Raw genomic sequence first — 25223 nt, 5'->3', positions numbered from 1 at the left:
ATGTTATTTCACCCCACAGATCTGACTAATTTGTCTCCAATTAGCCTCTAACAGGAATGTACTTACCCTGACGTTCGCCAGAGGGACCCTGCACGTCAGTGGGGGAGGGCCCTCAGAGCACCGCTACTGTGAAAATGAAAGTGCTCAAATCATTCATTGGCTGCAGCGGGTGGCATGCAGTGGCAGCAACTTACAGCATCTGCCATGGCATCCCCAGAACCGGGGAGGTATTCCCCCCCCCCCCCCCCCCCCCCCCCCAACCCCTCCACCCCCTACCCATCCCGAGTCCCTGCATTGGTGTTCAGTGCTTCCTTACCCATCACCCAGACGTGAGCCCAGGTGTCAGCGTGCATGTAGAGCTCAATTAGGAGTCAGACTAGTTTGTACCAGGACATCATCACAAGAGTCCTTAACAAGTTGTCATCACCCTCCTGCCTGCCACAGAAACCCACTAACACAGCATATCCAGGCCCACTACCCTGGTATTTTAACAGTGCGGGAGATTGTAGGAGGACACGAAGGATTGGGGGGGGGGGGGGCACCCTCTCCACCCTCACATGCCTGACCTTTGCTGCCGCCAGCCCTCCAGCTCCTGGGTGGTGTTGGACATTGTCGTCAACAAAGAACAGTACAGCACAGGAAGAGGCCCTTCGGCCCTTCAAGCCTGCGTTGATCACGTTTACCTATCTAAAGCAACCACTTATATCCCTCTATTCCCCATTTGTTCATATGCCTTTCAAGATAAGTCTTAAATGTGGCTAACGTAACTGCCTCAGCCGCCTCCCACAGTGCATTCCAGGCCCCCAGCACCTGTGTAAAAACGTTTCCCCAACACATCTTTACTGAACCTTTCCCCCCTTATCTTGAACTTGTGCCCCCTTGTAGTTGTCATTTCTGTCCTGGGAAAAAGCTTCCAGCTGTCATTTATGTATAACAAACAGCAGAGGTCCCAGCACTGATCCCTGTGGAACAGCACTAGTTACAGACCTCCATTCAGAAAAACACCCTTTCCACCCCTACCCTCTGTCTTCTATAGCCAAGCCAGTTCTGAATCCATCTAGCTAGTTCAGCCTTGGTCCTGTGAGATTTAACCTTTTGCACCAGCCTGTCATGAGGACCTTGTCAAATGCTTCACTAAAGTCCATGGAGACAACATCCATAGCCCTTCCCTGATCAATCATTTATGTCACCTCCTCAAAAAAACTCAATTAAATTTGTAAGACATGACCTCCCACGTACAAAACCATGCTGTCTGTTGCTGACAAGACCATTCAGTTCCAAATGTATATAGATCCTATCCCTAAGAATCTTCTCCAACAGTTTCACTATCGCTGACATCAAGCTCACTGGCCTATAATTACCCAGGTTATCCTTGCTACTCTTCTTAAATAATGGGACAGCATTGGCTATCCTCCAATCCTCTGGTACCTCACCAGTGGCCAACAAAGAAACAAAGGTTTCTGTTAGAGGCCGAGTAATTTAATCTCTTGTCTCCCTCAGTAATCTGGGATAGATGCCATCTGGCCCTGGAGATTTGTCTACTTTTACCTTTTTTAATTCACCTAACACTTCGTCCCTCATAATGATGACTTGTTCTAAAGAGTTTACACACCCCTCCAAGACCCCATCAATTGACATGTCCCTCTCCTTTGTGAATACCGATGCAAAGTACTCATTAAGGATCCCATCCACTTCCTTCGGTTTTACACATAATTTCGTCGTCGTCCTCCTCCTCCTCGTCCTTGTCCTGCTGGGTGGCCTCCTTCCCAGTGACGCCCGACTGGTCGGCCTCCACTTCCTTCTCCTCCAAAAGGTCTCTGTGCCAGGTTGTATAGGGCCCAGCACACCACCACAATGCGGGACAATATCAGGGGGCTATATTGGAGGGCCCTGCCCGAGTGGTCCCGGCACCTGAACCGCATCTTGGGGAGCCCTATACACTGCTTCATGATTGATTGGGTGGCAACGCAGTCTCATTATATCGGGCCTCCGCCTCAGGCTCCCACACAGACATCATCAGCCAAGTCCGAAGCGGATACCCCATGACCCAACGAGCTATCCCTGCACCCTGGGTTCCTCCTCAAAGGCCTCTGGGATGTCTGGCTCAGACGTTCATGATGTGGAGCTGTTGGTCACATACCAACTGCACTTGATGGAATGGAAGCCCTTTTTACTCATAAATCTTCCAGGATATGTCTCTGGGGCCTTGAGGCGATGTGGATGCAGTCTGTAGCCCCTGCACATTTGGCATGCCTGTGATGGCTGCAAATCCTGCAACCCGAGGTTCCTGCTGGGCCTGGTCCAGATCAAATTTAATACACTGGCCAGCCGGGGCATACAGGGCATCCGTGACCTCCTTCACACAGGTATGGATGGATGATTGTGAAATGCCACAGAGGTCTCCACTGGCAATCTGGAAGGACTCACCTGAAGAAGGGGCTTAAGGCTCCGAAAGCTAGTGGCTTTTGCTACCAAATAAACCTGTTGGATTTAACCTGGTGTTGTTAAACTTCTTATGGTCTGGAAGGACCCAGTGGCGTGAAAATTTAAGGCATGCACTCCCAGCAACACACACTCCCCATACCCCAAAACACACTCCTCATAGTCCCCCCCCCCCCAACAGCCCCCCAGCAACACACACTCCCCATACCCCTCGCACACACCCCCAACAACACACATTCCCCATACCCCCCCAGCAACACACACTCCCCATACCCCTCGCACACACCCCCAACAACACATACTCCTCATACCCCTCCACAGCCCCCCAGCAACACACACTCCTCATACCCCTCCACAGCCCCCCAGCAACACACACTCCCCATACCCCTCGCACACACCCCCAGCAACGCACACTCCTCATACCCCTTGTGCACACCCCCAGCAACACACACTCCCCATACTCCCCCAGCAACACACACTCCCCAGACCCCCAGCAACACACATTCCCCATACTCCCCCAGCAACACACATTCCCCATACCCCCCCAGCAACACACACTCCCCAGACCCCCAGCAACACACACTCCCCATATCCCCCACATACCCCCAGCAACACACACTCCCCATACTCTCCGCAGCCCCCCAGCAGCACACACTCCCCATGGTCCACACAGCCCCCCAGCAACATACACTCCCCATACTCTCCGCAGCCCCCCAGCAACACAAACTCCCCCATACCCCCCCACACACCCCCAGCAACACACACTCCCCGTACCCCCCACACACCCGCAGCAACATACACTCCCCATACCCCCTCACAGACTCCCAGCAACACACACTCCCCATACCCTCACACACACACACCTGCAGCAACACATACTCCCCATATATCCCCCCACATACCCCAGAATGGCACTAGAGCACCTCCCTATACCCCCCCCCCCCACCCCCACACACACACCCAGAATCCATGCAGGAGTGGTCACAGACAGTGCTGCTTGACAAGTCCTGAGGCTGCAGCATTGCCAAGTCAGAGAATTTCCAGTCCATCCCCCAACCACCAACATTAATTGCTGCTGCCAGCACTAGGACCTGGAGTCAGCACTAAGACCATAAGACCATAAGACATAGGAGCGGAAGTAAGGCCATTCGGCCCATCGAGTCCACTCCACCATTCAATCATGGTTGATTTCAACTCCATTTACCCGCTCTCTCCCCATAGCCCTTAATTCCTCGAGAAATCAAGAATTTATCAATTTCTGTCTTGAAGACGCTCAACGTCTCGGCCTCCACAGCCCTCTGTGGCAATGAATTCCACAGACCCACCACTCTCTGGCTGAAGAAATTTCTCCTCATCTCTGTTCTAAAGTGACTCCCTTTTATTCTAAGGCTGTGCCCCCGCGTCCTAGTCTCCCCTGTTAATGGAAACAACTTCCCTACGTCCATCCTATCTAAGCCGTTCATTATCTTGTAAGTTTCTATCAGATCTCCCCTCAACCTCCTAAACTCCAATGAATATAATCCCACGATCCTCAGACGTTCATCGTATGTCAGGCCTACCATTCCTGGGATCATCCGTGTGAATCTCCGCTGGACCCGCTCCAGTGCCAGTATGTCCTTCCTGAGGTGTGGGGCCCAAAATTGCTCACAGTACTCCAAATGGGGCCTAACCAGTGCTTTATAAAGCCTCAGAAGTACATCCCTGCTTTTGTATTCCAAGCCTCTTGAGATAAATGACAACATTACATTTGCTTTCTTAATTACGGACTCAACCTGCAAGTTTACCTTTAGAGAATCCTGGACTAGGACTCCCAAGTCCCTTTGCACTTTAGCATTATGAATTTTGTCACCGTTTAGAAAATAGTCCATGCCTCTATTCTTTTTTCCAAAGTGTACAACCTCGCACTTGCCCACGTTGAATTTCATCAGCCACTTCTTGGACCACTCTCCTAAACTGTCTAAATCTTTCTGCAGCCTCCCCACCTCCTCAATACTACCTGCCCCTCCACCTATCTTTGTATCATCGGCAAACTTGGCCAGAATGCTCCCAGTCCCGTCATCTAGATCGTTAATATATAAAGAGAACAGCTGTGGCCCCAACACTGAACCCTGCGGGACACCACTTGTCACCGGTTGCCATTCTGAGAAAGAACCTTTTATCCCAACTCTCTGCCTTCTGTCTGACAGCCAATCGTCAATCCATGTTAGTACCTTGCCTCGAATACCATGGGCCCTTATTTTACTCAGCAGTCTCCCGTGAGGCACCTTGTCAAAGGCCTTTTGGAAGTCAAGATAGATAACATCCATTGGCTCTCCTTGGTCTAACCTATTTGTTATCTCTTCAAAGAACTCTAACAGGTTTGTCAGGCACGACCTCCCCTTACTAAATCCATGCTGACTTGTCTTAATCCGACCCTGCACTTCCAAGAATTTAGAAATCTCATCCTTAACGATGGATTCTAGAATTTTGCCAACAACTGAGGTTAGGCTAATTGGCCTATAATTTTCCATCTTTTTTCTTGTTCCCTTCTTGAACAGTGGGGTTACAACAGCGATTTTCCAATCCTCTGGGACTTTCCCTGACTCCAGTGACTTTTGAAAGATCATAACTAACGCCTCCACTATTTCTTCAGCTATCTCCTTTAGAACTCTAGGAGGTCGGCACTCAGACCCGGGTCCGTGTTGAGAGGCGGAAGTTGGACCCCAAGAGCAACAACATCCCCCCACTCGGCCACAGACCTGGAGGCCCCCGCCTACCTGAAACACAACATGGCCACCACTAGACAGCACCCCCTCAGCAGCATGGAGCAGTTTGAAAGCAGAGACTTGCTTCCTCGCTCACCCTCCCTGCTCCAGTGCCTGAATCTGATTTGTGTACATGAGCTGTTTTGCTGACTGATCTGGCTACAGCGAACAAGGTGGTTAAGGCAGGTGAGCTGGGATGATAGGGAGTGAAGCTCATTAATTACATTGTGATCAATACAAAAAAATGCACATTGACTTTTGCCCGTTTTGGGCAGGGTCCTGATGGCTCCAATATCTTTTGTGGTAAAATGGGAATGGGCGTGAAAACAGGCACCACTCCTGCTAGTTGATTACTCCTGATTTTATGACTTTTGTCCGCCGATGATGTTGTAAAATTCCACCCCTTGACTACATTCTACTTTGCTTCAGTATTCACAGTGGAAAAGGATCTTGGTAGTTGCAGTGCAGACTTGCAGTGGACTGAGAAGATTGAGCATGTGGACAAAGAACAAAGAACAGTACAGCACAGGAAACAGGCCCTTCGGCCCTCCAAGCCAGTGCCGCTCCTTGGTCCAACTAGACCAATCGTTTGTATCCCTCCATTCCCAGGCTGCTCATGTGACTATCCAGGTAAGTCTTAAACGATGTCAGCGTGCCTGCCTCCACCACCCTACTTGGCAGCGCATTCCAGGCCCCCACCACCCTCTGTGTAAAAAACGTCCCTCTGATGTCTGAGTTATACCTCGCCCTCTCAGCTTGAGCCCGTGACCCCTCGTGATAGTCACCTCCGACCTGGGAAAAAGCTTCCCACTGTTCACCCTATCTATACCCTTCATAATCTTGTATACCTCTATTAGATCTCCCCTCATTCTCCGTCTTTCCAAGGAGAACAACCCCAGTCTACCCAATCTCTCCTCATAGCTAAGACCCTCCATACCAGGCAACATCCTGGTAAACCTTCTCTGCACTCTCTCCAATGCCTCCACGTCCTTCTGGTAGTGCGGCGACCAGAACTGGACGCAGTACTCCAAATGTGGCCTAACCAGCGTTCTATACAGCTGCATCATCAGACTCCAGCTTTTATACTCTATACCCCGTCCTATAAAGGCAAGCATACCATATGCCTTCTTCACCACCTTCTCCACCTGTGTTGCCACCTTCAAGGATTTGTGGACTTGCACACCTAGGTCCCTCTGTGTTTCTATACTCCTGATGACTCTGCCATTTATTGTATAACTCCTCCCTACATTATTTCTTCCAAAATGCATCACTTCGCATTTATCCGGATTAAATTCCATCTGCCACCTCTCCGCCCAATTTTCCAGCCTATCTATATCCTGCTGTATTGCCCGACAATGCTCTTCGCTATCCGCAATTCCAGCCATCTTCGTGTCATCCGCAAACTTGCTGATTACACCAGTTACACCTTCTTCCAAATCATTTATATATATCACAAATAGCAGAGGTCCCAGTACAGAGCCCTGCAGAACACCACTGGTCACAGACCTCCAGCCGGAAAAAGACCCTTCGACCACTACCCTCTGTCTCCTATGGCCAAGCCAGTTCTCCACCCATCTAGCCACTTCTCCTTGTATCCCATGAGCCTTAACCTTCTTAACCAACCTGCCATGTGGGACTTTGTCAAATGCCTTACTGAAATCCATATAGACGACATCCACAGCCCTTCCTTCATCAACCGTTTTTGTCACTTCCTCAAAAAACTCCACCAAATTTGTATGGCACGACCTCCCTCTTACAAAACCATGCTGTCTGTCACTAATGAGATTGTTTCGTTCTAAATGCACATACATCCTGTCTCTAAGAATCCTCTCCAACAACTTCCCTACCACGGACATCAAGCTCACCGGCCTATAATTTCCTGGGTTATCCCTGCTACCCTTCTTAAACAACGGGACCACATTCGCTATCCTCCAATCCTCAGGGACCTCACCCGTGTCCAAAGAAGCGACAAAGATTTCCGTCAGAGGCCCAGCAATTTCATCTCTCGTCTCCCTGAGCAGTCGAGGATAGATGCCATCAGGCCCTGGGGCTTTGTCAGTTTTAATGTTCCCTAAAAAACCTAACACTTCCTCTCTTGTAATGGAGATTTTCTCTAACGGGTCAACACCTCCCTCCGAGACACTCCCGGTTAACACGCCCCTCTCCTTCGTGAATACCGATGCAAAGTATTCATTTAGGATCTCCCCTATTCCCTTGGGTTCTAAGCATAATTCCCCTCCTTTGTCCCTGAGAGGTCCGATTTTCTCCCTGACAACTCTTTTGTTCCTAACGTATGAATAGAATGCCTTCGGATTCTCCTTAATCCTGCCTGCCAAGAACATCTTGCGACCTCTTTTTGCCCTTCTAACTCCCCGTTTGAGTTCTTTCCTACTCTCTCTGTATTCCTCCAGAGCTCCATCTGTTTTCAGTTGCCTGGACTTAACGTACGCCTCCCTTTTCATTTTAATCAGATCCTCAATTTCCCTGGTTATCCACGGCTCTCGAATCCTACCTTTCCTATCTTTCCTTTTTACAGGCACATGCCTATCCTGCAGCCTTATCAATAGTTCCTTAAAAGACTCCCACATGCCAGACGCGGACTTACCCTCGAACATCCTCTCCCAATCAACATCCACCAATTCCTGCCTAATCCGGCTATAGTCAGCCTTCCCCCAATTTAGCACCCTGCCCGTAGGACAGCACTCATCCTTGTCCATTACTATCCTAAAGTTAACAGAGTTGTGGTCACTATTTGCCACATGTTCCCCTACTGAAACTTTGACGACCTGACCGGGCTCATTTCCCAGAACTAGGTCCAGTATAGCCCCCTCTCTAGTCGGGCTATCTACATACTGTTCCAAAGAACCTTCCAGTACGCATTTTACAAATTCCTCCCCGTCCGGACCCCCAGCTCTAAGCACTTTCCAGTCTGTGCCAGGGAAATTAAAGTCCCCCACTACAACAACCCTATTTTTTCTGCACCTGTCCAGAATCTCCTGACATATCCTTTCCTCCACTTCCCGTGGGCTGTTGGGTGGTCTGTAGTACACCCCCAGCATAGTGACTGCACCCTTCCTGTTTCTGAGTTCCACCCACAGCGACTCAGTACATGACCCCTCTAAGTTGTCTACCCTCTGCACCGCGGTAATATGCTCCTTAACTAATATCGCTACTCCCCCACCTTTTTTAGCCCCTCCTCTGTCTCGCCTAAAACACTTATACCCCGGAATATTCAGCTGCCAGTCCTGTCCTTTTAACCAAGTTTCCGTCACCGCAACCACATCCAAATTCCGCATAAGCATTAAGGCCCTAGGTTCGTCTGTTTTACCCGTTACACTCCTCGCATTGAAGCAGATGCACTCCAGACCTCCAGGCCCACTCAGGTCATCCTCCTCCAGACATTAGGAAAGAGGATGTGTTGGAGCTGTTGAAAAGCATCAAGTTAGATAAATCGCCAGGACCGGATGGGATGTACCCCAGGTTACTGTGGGAGGCAAGGGAAGATATTGCTGAGCCTCTGGCGATGATCTTTGCGTGGAGATGCCGGCGTTGGACTGGGGTAAACACAGTAAGAGTTTTAACAACACCAGGTTAAAGTCCAACAGGTTTATTTGGTAGCAAATTTGACGAGAGAGGTTCCGGAGGATTGGAGGATTGCGGATGTGGTTCCGTTATTCAAGAAAGGGAGAAGAGATAGCCCGGGAAATTATAGACCAGTGAGTCTAACCTCATTGGTTGGTAAGTTGATGGAGAAGATCCTGAGAGGCAGGATTTATGAACATCTGGAGAGAAATAGTATGATCAGAAATAGCCAGCACGGCTTTGTCCAAGGCAGATCATGCCTTACGAGCCTAATTGAATTTTTTGAAGATGTAACTCGACACACAGATGAGGGAAGAGCAGTAGATGTAGTTTGTATGGATTTCAGCAAGGCGTTTGATAAGGTGCCCCATGCAAGGCTCATTGAGAAAGTGAAGGGGCATGGGATACAAGGGGACATTGCTTTGTGGATTCAGAACTGGCTTGCCCACAGAAGGCAAAGAGTGGTTGTCGATGGGTCTTTTTCAGCATGGAGGTCGGTCACCAGTGGAGTGCCCCAGGTTCCCTTGGGACCCTTGCTCTTTGTGATTTTTATAAATGACCTGGATGAGGAAGTGGAAGGATGGGTTGGCAAGTTTGCTGATGACACAAAGGTTGGTGGTGTTGTGGATAGTGTAGAGGGATGTCAGCAGTTGCAACGAGACATAGATAAGATGCAAGACTGGGCGGAGAAGTGGCAGATGGACTTCAACCCAGATAAGTGTGTGGTGGTTCATTTTGGCAGGTCGAATAGGATGAAAGAATATAATATTAAGGGTAAGACGCTTGGCAGTGTGGAAGATCAGAAGGATCTTGGGGTCTTGGTTCATAGGACGCTCAAAGCAGCGTCGCAGGTAGAGGCTGTGGTTAAGAAGGCGTATGGAATACTGGCCTTCATCAATAGAGGAATAGAGTTTAGAAATCGGGAGATAATGCTGCAGCTGTATAGGACCCTGGTCAGACCCCACCTGGAGTACTGTGCCCAGTTCTGGTCGCCTCATTACAGAAAGGATGTGGAAGCCATAGAAAGGGTGCAGAGGAGATTTACAAGGATGTTGCCTGGATTAGGAGGCATGCCTTATGAGGATAGGTTGAGAGAGCTAGGTCTTTTGTCCTTGGAGAGGCGAAGGATGAGAGGTGACCTGATAGAGGGGTATTGATAGAGTGGATTCTCAGAGGCTTTTACCCAGGGCTGAAATGGTTGCCACAAGAGCTCACAGGTTTAGGGTGCTGGGGAGTAGGTACAGAGGAGATGTTAGGGGTAAGATTTTCACTGAGGGTGGTGGGTGCGTGGAATCGGCTGCCGGTGGTGGTGGTGCCTCGTACATCTCTTTTAAAACTTGCCCCTCACACCTTAAACCTATGCCCCCTAGTAACTGATTCTTCCACCCTGGGAAAAAGCTTCTGACTATCCACTCTGTCCATGCCTCTCATAATCTTGTAGACTTCTATCAGGTCTCCCCTCAACCTCCGTCGCTCCAGTGAGAACAAACCAAGTTTCTCCAACCTCTCCTCATAGCTAATGCCCTCCATACCAGGCAACATCCTGGTAAATCTTTTCTGTACCCTCTCCAAAGCCTCCACATCCTTCTGGTAGTGTGGCGATCAGAATTGAACACTATATTCCAAGTGCGGCCTAACTAAGGTTCTATAAAGCTGCAACATGACTTGCCAATTTTTAAACTCAGTGCCCCGGCCGATGAAGCCAAGCATGCCGTATGCCTTCTTGACTACCTTCTCCATCTGCATTGCCACATTCAGTGACCTGTGTACCTGTACACCCAGATCCGTTTGCCTATCAATGCTCTTAAGGGTTCTGCCATTTACTGTATATTTCCTATCTGTATTAGACCTTCCAAAATGCATTACCTCACATTTGTCCGGATTAAACTCCATCTGCCATCTCTCTGCCCAAGTCTCCAACTGATCTATATCCTGCTGTATCCTCTGATGGTCCTCATCGCTATCCGCAAATCCACCAACCTTTGTGTCGTCCGCAAACTTACTAATCAATCCAGTTACATTTTCCTCCAAATCATTTATATATATTACAAACAGCAAAGGTCCCAGCACTGATCCCTGAGGAACACCACTTGTCACAGCCCTCCATTCAGAAACACACCCTTCCACTGCTACCCTCTGTCTTCTTTGACCGAGCCAGTTTTGTATCCACCTTGCCAGCTCACGTCTGTTCCCATGCGACTTCACCTTCTGCACCAGTCTGCCATGAGGGACCTTGTCAAAGGCCTTACTGAAGTCCATGTAGATAACATCCACTGCCCTACCCTCATCAATCATCTTTGTCACTTCCTCGAAAAACTCGATCAAGTTCATGAGACACGACCTCCTCTTCACAAAACCATGTTGCCTCTCACTAATATGTCCACTTATTTTCACGTGGGAATAAATCCTGTCTCGAAGAATCCTCTCCAATAATTTCCCGACCACTGATGTAAGGCTCACTGGCCTGTAATTACCTGGATTATTCTTGCTACCTTTCTTAAACAAGGAAACAGCATTGGCTATTCTCCAATCCTTTGGGACCTCCCCTGTAGCCAGTGAGGATATAAAGTTTCTCTCAAGGCCCCAGCAATTTCCTCTCTTGCCTCCCTCAGTATTCTGGGGTATATCCCATCAGGCCCTGGAGACTTGTCTACCTTAATGTTTCTCAAGAACCCCAATATCTCCTCCTTTTTGATCTCAACATGACTCAAACTATCTACACATCCTTTCCCAGACTCATCATTCACCTCTTTGGTGAATACTAACGCAAAGTATTCATTTAATACCTCGCCCATTTCCTCTGGCTCCACGCATAGATTCCCTCCCTTGTCCTTGAGTGGGCCAACCCTCTCCCTGGCTACCCTCTTGCTCTTTATATATGTATAAGAAGCCTTGGGATTTTCCTTAATCCTACTGGTCAATGTTTTTTCATACCTCTTTTAGCCCTTTTTACTCCTTGCTTAAGTTTCTTACTACTTTCCTTGTGTTCCACACTTGCTTCGTGTGTTCCCAGCCTCCTAGCTTTGACAAGTGCTTCCTTTTTCTCTGTGACTAGGCTCACAATATCTCTTGTTATCCAAGGTTCCCAAAACTTGCCATAATTATCCTTCATCCTTACAGGAATGTGCCGCCCCTGAATACCTATCAACTTACACTTGAAAGCCTCCCACATGCCAGATGTTGATTTGCCCTCAAACATCTGCACTCAATCTACAATCTTCAGTTCCTGCCTAATATTGTTGTCATTAGTCTTCCCCCAATTTAGCACCTTAACTTGAGGACTACACTTATCTTTATCCATCAGTACCTTAAAGCTTACTGAATTGTGGTCACTGTTCCCGAACTGCTCCCCTACTGAAACATCGACCACCTGGCCGGGCTCATTCCCCAATGCCAGGTCCAGTATGGCCCCTTCCCTAGTTGGACTATCTACATACTGTTTCAAGAAGCCCTCCTGGGTGCTCCTTACAAACTCTGTCCCATCCATGCCCCTAGCACTAAGTGTGTCCCAGTCAATATAGGGGAAATTAAAATCTCCCACCACAACAACCCTGTTACTTTTACACCTTGGCAAAATCTGCCTATATATCTGTTCCTCTATCTCCCGCTGGCAGTTGGGTGGCCTATAGTAAACCCCCAACATTGTAACTACACCCTTCCTATCCCTGAGCTCTATCCATATTGCCTCGCTGTATGAGCCCTCCGAGGTGTCCTCCCGCAGTACAGCTGTGATATTCTCCTTAACCAGTAGTGCAACTCCCCCACCCCTTTTACATCCCCCTCTATCCTGCCTGAAACATCTGTATCCTGGAATGTTAAGCTGCCAATCCTGTCCTTCCTTTAACCAAGTCTCTGTAATGGCAATTACATCATAGTTCCAAGTACTAATCCAAGCTCTAAGTTCATCTGCCTTACCTGTTACACTTCTCGCATTGAAACAAATGCTCTTCAGTCCACCAGTCCCTCTCTGATTAGCAATCCCACCCTGCCTGCTGTTTCTCTGAGTCTTACTGGCCCTACTCTCTGGTTCCCCTTCAGCTAATTCACCTTTGCTTTGGTTTCCCCCCTGCCAAACTAGTTTAATCCTCCCGTGTGACACGAACAAACCTCCCGGCCAGAATATTCGTGCCCTTCCAGTTTAGATGCAACCTGTCCTTCTTGTACAGGTCCCATCTGCCCTGGAAGAGACCCCAATGGTCCAGATATCTGAAACCCTCCCTCCTACACCAGCTGTTTAGCCACGTGTTGAGCTGCACTATCTTCCTATTCCTAGCTTCACTAGCACGTGGCACAGGGAGTCATCCTGAGATTACAATCCTAGAGGTCCTGCTTTTTAACTTTCTACTTATCTCCCTAAACTGCTGCTGCAGGACCTCATCACTCTTCCTGCCTATGTCGTTAGTACCAATATGTACCACGACCTTTGACTGTTCACCCTCTCCCTTCAGAATGCTTTCTGCCCATTCAGAGACATCCTGGACCCTGGCACCAGGGAGGCCACATACCATCCTGGAGTCTCTTTCACATCCACAGAAACGCCTATCGGCACCCCTAACTATAGAGTTCCCTATAACTATTACTCTAGTCCTCTTTGTCCCTCCCTGCTTAACAACAGAGCCAGCCGTGGTATCACTGCTTTGGCTGCTGCTGCTGGTATCCCCTGATAGCCCATCGCCCCCAACAGTATCCAAAACGGTTTACCTGTTAGAGAGGGGGATGACAACAGGGGATTCCTGCACTGACTGCCTGCCCCTTCTAGCGGTCACCCATCTATCTGCCTGTACCTTCGGTGTGACCATGTCTCTAAAGCTCCTATCTATGACACTTTCCGCCTCCTTCATGCTCCTAAGTTCATCCAACTGCTGCTCCAACCTATCCATGCAGTCTGTAAGAAGCTACAATTGGGTGTACTTCCTGCAGACATAGACGTCCGAGACGCTGGAAGCATCACAATCTCCCACATCTCACAAGTGCAACACTTAACCCCACTGACCGACATTTCAAGCATCAATTAAATTATTTGAGAAAATTTATAAAACTCTCCCCTTCACTTTTACCTTCTCACATTGGTCTTTTTTTTGGTTCGAGGAAGAGGGAGGGAGGGAAACACTAATGTAGTGTTTCAGGCTTACCACTCCTTGACACCAGATCTTCCGCTTCCCACTTCTTGGTAAATGTTGCTGGTCCGACTTCTCCCAGAATGCACCAGTGAAGTCCCTCAGCCACCTCTACTGGATTTCTTCTTTTCATCTCATTCATCAATTTTTATCACTTTTCATTCTTATTTCTATTATTTCTTATTTCTATTTTCCTACTTCTGAAATCTCACTTCACAACTTGCCTCCAAACCACTTCCTCCCTCCACCTCCACCCCCCTCCCCATTCAAGGCAACTGCCACATTCCTGAGGCAATCCCTTAACAATCTGTACCTCTTTTCTGTCATTCACACATTCTGATCACTTAATGGACGCTATTAGCACCTTTCTCAGCCTTTATCATCATTTACATTTCCTTTGCATCCCTGTCCATGCTCATAGTATAAATCTTGTTTGATTTTCTTTGCTTTCAGCTCTGACAAAGGGACATCCAGACTCAAAGCATTGGTTCTATTTTCTCTCCACAGATGCTGTCGGACCTGCTGAGATTTTCCAGCATTTTCTGTTTTTGACTCAGAATCACCTGATTGCACTCACTAACTCCAAAACCAGTCAATAGCCATAGTCATTATTAGAATAGGATAGGCCGATGAAATAAGAAGCACTGCTAAATCAGAGGATAACAGAAGAGTTCACCTCAGCAGTTTACATCCCACCTCATGCAGACATGAAGATTGCACTGGTCGAAATATACACCACAACAAATAGCCTTGAGATGGAACATCCTGAGGCCTTGTTCTTCATGGCTGGGGACTTCAATCAGGCCAACCTCAAGAGCATATTACCAAGATATACCAACACATCTCCTCATAGAAATCATAGAAACCCTCCAGCGCTGAAAGAGGCCATTCGGCCCATCGAGTCTGCACCGACCACAATCCCACCCAGGCCTTACCCCCATATCCCTACATATTTACCCACTAATCCCTCTAACCTATGCATCTCCGGACACTGAGGGCAATTTTTTTAGCATGGCCAATCAACCTAACCCGCACATCTTTGGACTGTGGGAGGAAACTGGAGCACCTGGAGGAAACCCACGCAGACACGAGGAGAATGTGCAAACTCCACACAGACAGTGACCCAAGCCGGGAATTGAACCCAGGTCCCTGGAGCTGTGAGGCAGCAGTGCTAACCACTGTGCTACCGTGCCGCCCCTGTTCCATCAGAGGCCCAAACATGCCAGACCACTGCTACACAAATATCAAACATGCCTACCGCTCTATCGCCCGCCCACACTTTGGCAAATCAGACTACAAGGCTGTGCTCCTGCTCCTGGTTTACAAGCAAAAACTGAAATGGGAAAATCCGTCGAAGAAAGTCATGCAATGTTGTTCTGAGGAATCTGATGATCTCCTACAGGATTGCTTAGAGTCAGTGGACTGGTCAGTACTTAAAAACTCTGAGACCAACCTGAACGAGTAGGCCACTACAGTAACTGACTTTATTAGTAAGTGTGTAGAAGACTGTGTGCCAAAGAAGCAAATCCTCGTGTTTCCCAACCAGAAACCGTGGATGAACAGGGATATCCACTGCTTGCCGAAGTCCAGGTCTGAGGCGTTCAAGTCGGGCGACCCTATACAAGAAATCCAGATATGATCTACGGGGATCCATCAAAGATGCCGAAAGACCGTACCAGACTAAGCTAGAGTCCCAGGCTAGCCACACGGACCCCCATCGACTATGGCAAGGTCTGTAAGACATAACAGCCTACAAGATGAATGCATGTAAAATCGCCGGCTCCAATGCACCCCACCCTGATGAGCTCAATGCATTCTGTGCCCATTTTGAGCAAGAGGTCAGCCGAGAGCATGCCCTCCACCCTGAGAGCCTTGGACAAACTCTGAGGTCACCATTGCAGACGTCAGAGCAGCTTTCTCAAAGGTTAACTCATGGAAAGTGACTGGCCCAGCTGGGGTACCCGGACGAGCGCACAGATCCTATGCAGATCAGCTGGCGGGGATAGTCGCAGACATCTTCAACCTCTCTTTACAACAATCCGTGGTCCCTATCTGCTTCAAGAAGACAACCATCATCCCGGTAGCTAAGAAAAGACAGGCAGCGTGCCTTAATGACTATTGTCCGGTGCTCTGACATCCATCATTATGAAGTGCTTCAAAAGGTTCGTATGGCATGAATCAATTCCAGCCTCCTGGACTGCCTGGATCCACTACAGTTTGTCTATCACCGCAACAGGTCCACAGCAGACGCCATCTCCCTGGCCCTGCACTCAATCCCGGAACATCTAGATAACAAAGACACCTATGTCAGACTCCTATTATCAATTACATCTCAGCCTTCAACATCATTATCCCTACAAAACTCATCTACAAACTCCATGGCCTAGGGCTCAGCTCCTCCCTGTGCATCTGGATTCTGAACTTCCTAACCCACAGACCGCAATCAGTAAGGATAGGCAACAACACCACCTCCACGATCATCCTCAACACTGGTGCCCCACAAGGCTGTGTCCTCAGCCCCTTACTATACTCCTTATACACCTATGTGGGTCAGATCTCAAACAATAATGAGATGGAGTACAAGAAAGAGATAGTGAATCTGGTGAACTGGTGCAATGACACTAATCTCTCACTCAATGTCAGCAAAATGAAGGAGATGGCCATCAACTTCAGAAAGTGTAGTGGAGAACATGCCCCTGTCTACATCAATGGGAATGAAGTAGAAATGGTCAAGAGTCTTTAGGTGTCCAGATCACCAACAACCTGTCTTGGTCCCCCCATGCAGATGCTATAGTTAAGAAAGCCCACCAACGCCTCTACTTTCTCAGAAGATTAAGGAAATTTGGCATTTCCGCTAAGACTCTCAATAATATTTACAGGTGCACCATAGAAAGCATTCTTTCTGGTTGTATCACAGCTTGGTATGGCTCCTGCTCTGCCCAAGACCACAAGAAACTGCAAAAGATTGTGAACGAAGCCCAATCCATTACACAAACCAGCTTCCCATCCATTGATACTGTCGACACTTCCCGCTGCCTCGGAAAAGCAATCAGCATAATTACCCCGGACGTACTCTCTTCCACCTTCTTCCATCGGGAAAAGCATACAAAAGTCTGAGGTCATGTACCAATCGACTCAAGAACAACTTCTTCCCTGTTGCCATCAGACTTTTGAATAGACCTACCTTGTATTAAGTTGATCTTTCTCTACACCCTGGCTATGACTGTAACACTACATTCTACACTCTTTCCTCAGCATGCCAGTGACTGGGAAGAGGAACTGTCTCCGTGCCGGGGTGCCTGGAGATACCAGGAGGCACCACTGAACCTGGTAGTCACATCCTGCCTCTACCTGCGGCACTCCCTTGTTTGATTTCCCTTTCAGTCTCCTAAATGTTTAAAACACATCATCTGAGTGTCTCCATTCCGTTGGCGACATGGTGGCACAGTGGTTAGCACTGCTGCCTCACAGCGCCAGGGACCCGGGTTCAATTCCCAGCTGATGCGCTATCAATAAGGCGAAAGACTACCGATATGCCAATATAAGTGTAGGCTTTTATTCACAACAGAATCAGGAGCAGATCCCAACAATTAACCGACCTGGACTGAACAAGGGGGAGGAGACAGCCACCTTTATACTAGGTGCTGAGGGGAGGAACCAAACTGGAAGGGGATGTGTCCAGGTATGACAAACACATACAACGGTGGTCCATATAGGACAAAGGCACAACTGAGGTCCACCACACCAGCTTTGGTCACTGTCTGTATGGAGTTTGCACATTCTCCCTGTGTCTGCATGGGCTTCCTCCGGGTGCTCTGGTTTCCTCCCACAGTCCAAAAGACTGTGGGATGAAACCACAGTAGCATGGCTTTGGCCATGCTAAATTCCCCCTCAGTGTATCCGAACAAGTGCTGGAGCGTGGCGACTAGGGGATTTTAACAGTAACTTCATTGCAGTGTTAATGTAGGCCTACTTATGACTAATAAATCCTAATCTTATATAAAAATAAACTTTCCTTCTCTATGAATGATATGCTTTGTCTGTATAGAATGCAAGGAACAATACTTTTCACTGTGTACTAATACATGTGACAATAAATCAAATCAAAATGAAATCATTGAGTAGATATTTGGACACTGTGATGGAGTAAAATGGAGTCCAAAGGTTTCTTATCTATCAGGCGGGTTTTAGTGCTGTGACCGCATACGTTTCATATTTTAAAAACTACGTCTCTTAGGGGAATAGAGGTGGTGTGGAAAAGATTGCATTTACTATTTGACTTAGTTTGTCAATAAGAATCAACCATTTCCTAAAAGACTTGTGTGACCTAGTCCAGGCCAGGGAAATGTACCTTTGCTTCCATCGGTGATGGACATCAGTAAATTGTTTGGGTTTAATGGTCAATTATGCTTTTAGGGATAATGTTATGGTGATTCTCTGGTGCCAACCACAAATGGTCATTTTAGATGACTTTGCCAATTCACCAAGTTGCCATGGGTGGGAGGTGGGATTTAAATTCATGATATCTGTATTGACATAACCATTATGCTAGCGTATTTTTAAATGGTTGTCATAACTATTCTAATAGATTTTGTTGGGAAATGGTTTTATTCTCCCAGATTTCTATGCTACAAATCATTGTTATAGTGTCGGCAATAACACAATTGTTAACTTTGATTTTTGTGGGTTCAAGTCTCACTCCAGAGACTTGTAACACTGAACACAGCCTGGTACCTGAGTGCAGTAGTGGGGGAGGGCTACGCTGCAAAGCCTCTGTGGTCCCGTACAGCACTACATAAATGCAGGCCCTTCTTTCCCGTTGGCCTTCCATTCTCCTTCCAAATTACCTTATAGTATCGAGTGGCTTCATTGATGGGATAAACTCGATGATTCTTGTGTTTGTTTGAGTCCCTGCAGATTAGGCAAATTAACTCTTGGTCATCTTCACAGTATAGCTTCAACTTCTCCTTGTGCTGAGGACACATGTCATAATCCTTGGGGTAAAAGCCAAGTGAAGAGGCATCTGGGCTCAACGACCAAAGAAGCACGATTACAAAAATGAGGATGACGAGAAGCAGGAATCCAAAATTATTGTCACTGCTTGACTCGGTTTCTTCTGAACTGTCCCCTTTCTTTGACTGCAGTATCTCGACCACACAGGCCAGTGTACGATTAGTTCTCAGGGTGCCCGAGGAGTACTGTCGACACAGCGGGCAGATGGATGTTTCCTCTCTGTCCCAATACTCTGTTATACAGGGCCTGCAGAAATCGTGTTCACACTCTGTGGTAACTGGATCTTTAAATGTATCCAGACAAATTGAACATGAGAACTGGCTTCTGATGTCATCTTCTACAGACATGGTGGGAGTTTGGCAGCTTTGTGCTGTCTCGATCTTCCGACTTTGAATCTTCTAGCTCCAACATGCAGAGAAACCAGCTAACCCTGTGTTCAGAAGACAAACATGAGATATTCTCATTACATGGACAAGGATTTTTTTATATATACATGCATAAGCACTCTATTATCTGCCTCTTGTTTGGTCTTAGCACCGCTGACTAATTCTAAATTCCATTCCCTCACACCTGGTTGGATAGACCCAGGAGCCAGTCTTTGGCCCATGAACTGTCAAACCTGGGCTTGTGGCTACTCCTTCCTCATGCTGATTGGCATAATGTTGACTTAAAAAAAACTTTGGAAATAGAAAATACATTTTCCCTCTCTGATAAGTCTCTCTAACCCAGCCCCATCTTATGAGGACAATGCATGAGAATACTTTGGAGCTGTTTTTTTCTCTAGTATGGTCTGTTGGCCTAGTGTCGCTGGCCTAGTGTTCCAGAGACCCAGTGCACGCACCTGGTTGAAATCCCATATCTCATTAAAAGGAAAAGGCAGGGCCAGCTCCAGAAAATGAAATAAGTAAAAATAGGGAATTCCAGTTGTGTTTTATAAAACTTTAGTCAATTTGGGAGTTGTGTTTTGCTCACCGAAGGGCCTGTTCCTGTGCTCTACTGTTCTTTGTATTTCCAGTTATCTCTCAGCACACTAAGGCTCCAGTCCAATTTCGCACTGTGCTTAAAGGTTTTTGGGGGTGTGAGGTCCAATTGTTGTTTTGAACAAGTACGGTGTTATCCAAACAACCAATCAGGCAGCAGAGAAATGTCAATCCAAAGGATTGGAGCAGCACAGTAGCACAGTGGTTAGCACTGCTGCCTCACAGCGCCAGGGACCCGGGTTCAATTCTGGCCTCGGGTCACCGTCTGTGTGGAGTTTGCACATTCTCTCCGTATCTGTGTGGGTTTTCTCCGGGTGCTCCGGTTTCCTCCCACAGTCCAAAGATGTGTGGGTTAGGATGATTGGCCATGCTATATTGCCCCTTAGTGTCAGGGTGATTAGCAGGGTAAATATGTGCATTATGGGAATAGGGCCTTGGTGGGATTGTGGTCGGTAAAGACTCGATGGGCTGAATGGTCTCCTTCTGTACTGTACATTTATGATTCTATGATATGATTCTATGATTGAATTTTAAACAGAGGGCGGAATTTTCCCGTCCCATCCTCCAGGGGACTCATAGCGGGTGGCGGCGGACCATGCTCGCCTTGGAGCGAGCGTGGCTGGAAAATCCCGCCCAGAGTGAGAGGATTGTGTCTCTACATCTCTCTTTACTCCACACTCTCAAGATCTCTCACATTTTCTCTCGTCCTGTCTCTCTCTCTGTCTGTATTTTGATAGAGGTTTACAAGATTACGAGTGGCATGGACAGAGTGGATAGTCAGATGCTCGTTCCTCGGGTAGAAAAGTCAAGTACGAGGGGACATAGGTTTAAGGTGCGTGGGGAAAAGTTTAGAGGAGATGTGCAAAACAAGTTTTTTACACAGAGGGTGGTGAATGTCTGGAACGCGCTGCCCGGGGAGGTGGTGGGGGCAGGTATGCTAGTGACATTTAAGGGGCAACTAGACGAATACATAAATAGATGGGAATGGAAGGATACGAACTTCGTAAGCGCATATGGTTTTAGTTTAGGCAGACATCATGATCGGTGCAGTCTTGGAGGGCCAAAGGGCCTGTTCCTGTGCTGTACTTTTCTTTGTTCTTTGTTCTGTATTCTTTGTTCTGTATAAAATGTTGGTGAGGCCACACCTGGAGTACTGTGTACAGTTTTGGTCGTCTTATTTGAGAAAGGATATACTGACACTGGAGGGGGTGCAGAGGATATTCACTGAGTTGATTCTGGAGTTGAGAGGGTTGGTTTATGAGGAGAGACTGAGTAGACTGGGACTATACACATTGGAATTCAGAAGATTGAGGAGGGGACTTACAGAAACATATAAAATTATGAAGGGAATAGATAAGATAGAAGCAGGGAGGTTGTTTGCACTGATGGATGAAACCAGAAGCAGGGGGCACAACCTCAAAATAAGGGGGACCAAATTTAGGACTGAGTTGAGAAGGAACCTGTTCACCCAAAGAGTTGTGAATCTGTGGAATTCTCTGCCCAGTGAAGCAGTTGAGGCTACCTCGTTGAATGTTTTTAAGGCAAGGATAGATAAATTTTTGAACAATAAAGGAATTAAGGGTTATGGTGAGTGGGTGGGTAAGTGGAGCTTAGTCCATGAAAAGATCAGCCATGATCTTATTGAATGGTGAAGCAGGCTCGAGGGGCCAGATGGCCTACTCCTGCTCCTAGTTCTTAAGTTCTTATGTTCTTATTCTACAATTTCAATGAATAATCCTGCAACTTAAACTCCTTGGGGTATTACAAGCATTCAAAGGAATTTGCTACTGAGTTCGTTTAGAGTCATAGAGGTTTACAGCATGGAAACAGGCCCTTCGGCCCAACTTGTCCATGCCGCCCTTTAACCCTAAGCTAACCCCAACTGCCTGCATTTGGCCCATATCCCTCTATACCCATCGTACCCATGTAACTATCTAAATGCTTTTTAAAAGATAAAATTGTACCTGCCTCGACTACTACCTCTGGCAGCTTGTTCCAGACACTCACCACTCTCTGTGTGAAAACATTGCCCCTCTGGACACTGTTGTATCTCTACCCTCTCACCTTAAACCTATGCCGTCTAGTTTTAGACTCCCCTGCCTTTGGGAAAAGATATTGACTATCTACCTTGTCTATGCCCCTCATTATTTTATAGATCTCTGTAAGGTCACCCCTCAGCCTCCTACACTCCAGAGAGAAAAGTCCCAGTCTATTCAGCCTCTCCTTATAACTCAATCCATCAAGTCCCGGTAGGTTCCTAGTAAATCTTTTCTGCACTCTTTCTAGTTTAATAATATCCTTTCTATAATGGGGCGACCAGACTTGCACACAGTATTCCAAGTGTGGCCTTACCAATGTCTTGTACAACTTCAACAAGACGTCCCAACTCCTGTATTCAATGTTCTGACCAATGAAACCAAGCATGCTGAATGCCTTCTTCACCACTCTGTCCACCTGTGACTCCACTTTCAAGGAGCTATGGACATGTACCCCTAGATCTCTTTGTTCTGTAACTCTCCCCAAAGCCCTACCATTAACTGAGTAAGTCCTACCCTGGTTCAATCTACCAAAATGCATCATCTCGCATTTGTCTAAATTAAACTCCATCTGCCATTCGTCAGCCCACTGTCCCAATTGATCAAGATCCCGTTGCAATTGGAGATAATATTCTTCACTGTCCACCATGCCACCAATCTTGGTGTCATCTGCAAACTTACTAATCATGCCCCCTATATTCTCATCTAAATCATTAATATAAATGACAAATAACAGTGGGCCCAGCACTGATCCCTGATGCACACCGCTGGTCACAGGCCTCCAGTTTGAAAAACAACTGTCTACAACCACCCTCTGGCTTCTGTCAAGAAGCCAATTTTGTATCCATATAGATACCTCACCCTGGATGCCGTGAGATTTAACTTTATGCAACAACCTACCATGTGGTACCTTGTCAAAGGCCTTGCTAAAGTCCATGTAGACAACATCGACTGCACTGCCCTCATCTACCTTCTTGGTTACCCCTTCAAAAAACTCAATTAAATTTGTGAGACATGATTTTCCACTCACAACTGACTGTCCCTAATCAGTCCTTGCATCTTTGAAACAGATGTTGAAGCACCTCGAGCTTCTTCTTACTTGAATTTGTCTCAATGGTCAGCGTTGCTCTTTAATCAGGAGGTGGGGATGAGGCTATAACTTGGGGCTAGTTTCACAGCATAGCAGAAAGGCTTTGGACCCTGCATTGAGTTGCTTACAGAAGGAATGGCAGGTGGAGGTTAGGTCATGTCAACGGGGCAGCCGATAAAGTTTAAAGTTTATTTATTAGTGCCACAAGTAGGCTTACATTAACACTACAATGAAGTTACTGTGAAAATCCCCTAGTTGCCACACTCTGTTTGGGTACACTGAGGGAGAATTTAGCATGGTAAATGCACCTAAGCTGCACGCCTTTTTGACTGTGGGAGGAAACCGGAGCACCCGGAGGAAAGCCATGCAGACAGGGGGAGAATGTGCAGACTCCACACCGACAGTGACCCAAGCTGGGAATCAAACCACGTCCCTGGCGCTGTGAGACAGAAATGTTAATCACTGTGCCACCGTGATGTTGGATGGGATGAGAGCTCACTGTGATTCCTATTGAGACTTTTCTTGTGAGATGGCCATGATGTGGAGATGCCGGCATTGGACTGGGGTGGGCACAGTAAGAAGTCTCACAACACCTCGTTAAGGCCCAACAGGATTATTTGGTATCACGAGCTTTTGGAGCGCTGCTCCTTCATCAGGTGAGTGGAGAGTTGGGTTCACAAACACGGCATATATAGACAGAGACACAATTGCAAGATTACTTAAGACTTGCATTCCAACTATTATTTTGCAAATTGAGTCTTTGTCTATATATATCTTGTTTGTGGGACGGGGTTATGTCGCTAGGGTTTGTGGCAGATCTACTAAAGCAGTTTGAACTGAAGAAGAGTTGCTTTGTTTGAACTAATAAGATTTCATTAATGTGCGCCATCAGATTCAGTGTTCATAATCAGGTTTTGGACATGTGTGCTTTTGTAATCAAAAGTCCTAATTGAGACCCCTGCTCGGCAGTTTTGGAAATGGTAATGGTTGATACACTCACACGCTAACAGGGAGACAAACAGACTGAGCAGAACTGCAGCCTGGAGCATAATCACCTCATTAATGTTTTGTTGCAGATAGACGCTTGCTGCCTCTGGAGATATATTTAATAACTGTTCTGTTAAACACAACTGATTAGACAATTTAACAATGTTCTTGTTACTTGCTACTGATGTAAACAACCAGGATATAAATGAATCACTCAGTTCCTGTACATAAAATGGATAAATACTAAAATGTCTTATCATTTGGAGCACCATTTTCATGTCAGATTGATACTTTCTAGCTCATTTTAATTCTGGTCTTCATTGTTTTGTGTTATTGCGAGGGTCATAACCAGTGAGTCAGGAAAGTTGGAGGGAGATTCAATTGGGGTGTTCACAATGAGGAGGTGTTTGGATAGGATAGCTAAGGTAAAACTGTGTCCAGTGGTAAGAGGGTTGGTAACAAGAGGGTGAGTAAAGTGCTGTGATTTATTTATTTAATCCGTTTTTTTCGCGGGCTTTTTTTCAAGGGTTTAAACTAAGGGAAGTGGGAGTAGGCCGCAGGGGATTCTGGGAGATTGTGTTTTTGTAGTATAAAAGTCACTCTACACAGTGGGCAGCATCGGGAGTGGGCAGCGGAGTGAGTGGGGAGTAGAGTGTGAACTGGCTTTGGCTCTCAGGGCTTCGGCGAGGACAGGCAGAGGCAGGGTAGGGTTTCACTTTTAAATTACACCAACTTATACAAGGTAAATTGGTATGGAGGGATATGTAATGTGCTGTTTCTGCATGATGTGGGAGCAAGTAGACCCCAAGGTGGACCCCAGGGACCATGTCTGTGCTGGTTGCTGGAGAATCTCCAGCTCAAGGTAGATGAACTGGACTCTGAGCTACAGACACTGAGGCTTATCAGGGAAGGGGAGAGCTATCTGGATAATGTGTATAATGAGAAAGTCACGCCCCTTAGACTGACTAACTTAGCTGGGGGTCAGGGACAACAGGGAGTGGCTGCGGGTGAGGCGGGCAGTGGGGGGGAGAAGGCGGGCAGAGGGGGGAAGAAAGGAAGTAGTTTGTGGGAGGTAAAGTCCCAAGAACCTCAGCCCTTAAATCTTTGTAACAGATTTGAGGTTCTTGCCACCAGTGTAGATGGTAAAAATGACTGCGAGAAGGACGAGCAAACTGTCGGCAGTACCAGGGTGCAGGGTGCTGCTGCAACGGAGAAATCAAAGAGAAATGTAG

At 47.2% G+C, this 25223-nt stretch overlaps 1 protein-coding gene across 1 annotated transcript in view; it reads right to left on the bottom strand.

Moving 5' to 3' along the window:
• The window catches only part of LOC144500259 (E3 ubiquitin-protein ligase TRIM39-like), a 52334-nt gene extending 33089 nt beyond the window's left edge, over nt 1–19245 (bottom strand). Inside the window, exon 1 of the mRNA XM_078222935.1 lies at nt 18733–19245. Coding sequence (XP_078079061.1) covers nt 18733–19245 — 513 coding nt within the window. The remainder of the gene's footprint in view (nt 1–18732) is intronic.
• Between the last annotated feature and the right edge of the window lie 5978 nt (nt 19246–25223).

The sequence above is a fragment of the Mustelus asterias genome, chromosome 11, assembly GCF_964213995.1.
Source record: "Mustelus asterias chromosome 11, sMusAst1.hap1.1, whole genome shotgun sequence".
Lineage (NCBI taxonomy): Eukaryota > Metazoa > Chordata > Chondrichthyes > Carcharhiniformes > Triakidae > Mustelus > Mustelus asterias.
The sequence above is the reverse complement of the archived record's forward strand: the minus strand, read 5'-3'. Positions and strand labels throughout refer to the sequence as shown.